Source organism: Triticum aestivum, chromosome 2D (assembly GCF_018294505.1).
Source record: "Triticum aestivum cultivar Chinese Spring chromosome 2D, IWGSC CS RefSeq v2.1, whole genome shotgun sequence".
In the NCBI taxonomy this organism is placed as follows: domain Eukaryota; kingdom Viridiplantae; phylum Streptophyta; class Magnoliopsida; order Poales; family Poaceae; genus Triticum; species Triticum aestivum.
In genome coordinates, this window is record NC_057799.1 from 592,468,343 (window position 1) to 592,471,483 (window position 3,141).

Genomic DNA, 3,141 nt, shown 5'->3' on the forward strand with positions numbered 1-3,141 from the left:
ACATGTGAATCTCTAAACAAATGAACGGCTGCAACATGCACAGGATATCCCAAGCATGGTAGACATGCCTTTCTCAACTTTCATGCTTCAGTTTATTTTTAACAAAAGCTTGCCGCGTGTCATTGAAAGTTGCCATCTTTGTGTGACTCGAATTGCCATCGGAAAACATCATGGCCGGAGCTAGGTAAATTATGTGGATTTTGGGGAAGAAGTTGCATCTAGACGCTAAGTAATTATTTTACACCCTCTGCAAAAAAATATATATTTAATTTTACATATACACCCCTAAAAGCAATGAAAACTCCCAGCTAAGTAATCAGTTATCCGGAGCCAAACTCACACCTCTTTACCGTGTGGTACGTTTTCTCTCCCCTTCCGAACCCCTCGCGTCCTGACCTTCGCTTCCAAGTTCCAACGCGGCGGATCTACCTTCAACTGCCGCGGTGCCGCCTTAGCGTCACCGCCGGCGACTCGATCCGCCCCCCTCCTCCCGCCACTCGGGGACGCGCTTCGCCCGCCACCGCCACCGCCACCGCCACCGCCACCGCCGTTCCCCTTCTTCCTCGCCCCCGGGAGATCCTGGCCATAGGATCTCCTTCCTTCCTCCGAGGTATGAACAGCTAGGTTGTTTGCATCACCGCAGCATCAACTCTCTTTGTTTCCAAAAAATCAATCAATTCCGCTAGGGCAGGAAGAGGACCTGCACAATTTCTCGGTTTGCCGGTGCACCCCCGCCACACCATCTAGATCTGCCTCTGCCCCCAGGTGGCGCTAGGATGATCCAGGGGCATGCGAAAGATGATGATCCAGGGAGTTCGCCAGATCCGGCGTTCGATGTAGAGCAGGCCCTGATCCGGACGGATTCTGCCTACGCTTTTATTTCTTTTCTGAAAAACCTTAGGCACCGGTGTTTGGTAATTCCAGTGTCCAGTGAGTAGATCTGAAGTTTGTACTGGAGTTGCTGCTCGCTCATTCATATTGGTTCAGTACTGCCTCTTTATTTTGGTTGTGCAAGTCTTTAGACCTCTTATCTTTGCCATGACTAGATTCAAGTAGAATTTTCTGAAAAAATAGATAGAGGGAGGGTGTATATCTGATCCAGCAAGTTGCAGGATAATGCTGAGAGTTTTCAAGCACCAGTAGGTTATTAGCAAATCCTATGTCCAGGGTACAGATTTTGCCACACTAGCAAGTCTCATGTTTTTTCCTTTCTTTTTCTTTCTTCCGTCCAACTGATGTCTGTTGTAATAGCAGACACTACACATTATGGGTTTGTGGGAAAGTGAGTTGTTGCTTTTCTCCCTGTTGTTTATCTCAACAAGGGTGAGGCTGGGGAAAGCACATGCCTTTCTCTGCAGTTTAGTTACTGTGTTAATTGTTTCATATGCAACTTGGATTGTCTGATGCAGTTAGTCTCTGTACAATTAATAGCACTATCAGGTCTGTTTTCCTGAATTGAGCTCATTACTTCATTTTTAATTATATGTAGGATCAAAGTTCAGGTTGGTGCCAACATGTCGTCGAAGAAGATAGAGCTAGACCACAAGGACATGGTTCATGATTCTGCCATTGACTACTATGGGAAGCGCCTTGCCACAGCCTCCTCTGACTCCACTGTGAAGATCACCAACATTGGGGGTGCATCTGCCCCGTCCCAGCTCGTTGCGACCCTCACTGGCCACTATGGTCCTGTGTGGCGTGTCGGATGGGCCCATCCCAAGTATGGTTCAATTCTCGCATCCTGTGGCTATGATGGCCGTGTAATAGTCTGGAAGGAGGCTGCCACTGGGCAATGGTCTCAGCTCCATGTGTTTGACAACCACAAGGCCTCCGTTAACTCCATTGCTTGGGCTCCATATGAACTTGGCCTTTGCCTTGCCTGTGGGTCTTCTGACGGCACCATCTCTGTCATCTCCATGCGGCTTGATACAGGAGGATGTGAGGCCGCAACCATCGAGCGGGCACACCCTGTTGGCGTGACAGCAGTCTCCTGGGCTCCAGCAGCAGCACTTGGGTCCATGGTTGGCTCAGATCAGCTCGTCCACAAGATCGTGTCTGGTGGCTTTGACTGTGTCGTCAAGGTGTGGGAGTTTGTCAATGGTGGCTGGAAGCTGGAGAGCGCTCTGGTCTCCGACATGCACAAAGAGTGCGTGAGAGACGTCTCATGGGCACCGGTCCTGGGCCTGGCAAAGTCAACCATCGCCAGCGCGTCCCAAGACGGCAAGGTTGTCATCTGGACCAGTGGCAAAGGAGGAGGCAAGTGGGAAGGAAAGCTCATGCGCGACTTCGAGGCTCCGGTGTGGAGGGTGTCCTGGTCCCTGACGGGAAACATACTGTCCGTGGCTGCCGGCGAGGGCGACATAACTCTGTGGAAGGAATCGTCGGACGGGCAGTGGGAGTCGCTGTGGACCAAGGCCTCAGAGGAGCCGCCGCAGGAGGAGCAGGCGATCGAGGAGGCCATGCAGTAGGGGAGTCGACACCACATCGCCCGTGTCGATTTCGGACCGTGATTCGTGTTTCTAGCGCCAACGCCATGACTTGCTTTCACCAGATACTCTTAGAGATACTCGTTGCCATCTTTTTTGCCGTTTGTTTCTATATGGACAATGTCTGATTGCACTGTTAAGTTTTATACTGGTCATGTACTCTTGTGCACACCGTCAGAATGTATCGTCTGTTTGAACTGCTTATATCCTGCAATAGCTGTTATCGGTGTTATGTGTGCTCGTGTGTGTGTGTGTAAAGGTCCACGATGCATGTGGAACCATGTTGACGGCCACCAGAGTGCCAGCGCCGCGGCCGCATCACCGTAGGTTGATGGCTGGGCGGTGCAGGTGTGCTCGTGGCCGTGAAAGAACCTGGACGCTGGGGAACAATTCTTGCTGGCGCAGGTGTGCTCGTGGCCCTGAAAGAACCTGATTGTTGATTGTTCCTCGTCATCTCTCCAGTTCATTATTTGCGTCCCAGCCGCCGGAGACCTGAGGCTGCTGCCGCCCGCTGGCCGGCGTCTCTCACTCACCGGTATGCCGTGTGCATCGCCTTTGACACCATGGACATCCGGGCTACTTAGAGCATCTCTAGCAGATCCCGTATACCCTGTCCCGCAAAAATCAGTTTAAAGGATACCGCAAAATGTTCCTT

At 51.4% G+C, this 3,141-nt stretch overlaps 1 protein-coding gene across 1 annotated transcript; it reads left to right on the plus strand.

The window, feature by feature from the left end:
- The first annotated feature begins 317 nt into the window (after positions 1–317).
- On the plus strand, positions 318–2,690 carry LOC123054780 (protein transport protein SEC13 homolog B). Its single transcript, XM_044478625.1, has 2 exons — positions 318–610; positions 1,490–2,690. Exon 2 carries the CDS (start codon positions 1,515–1,517, stop codon positions 2,466–2,468), a length of 954 nt encoding a protein of 317 aa, XP_044334560.1. The 5' UTR covers positions 318–610; positions 1,490–1,514; the 3' UTR covers positions 2,469–2,690.
- The last annotated feature ends 451 nt before the right edge of the window (positions 2,691–3,141 follow it).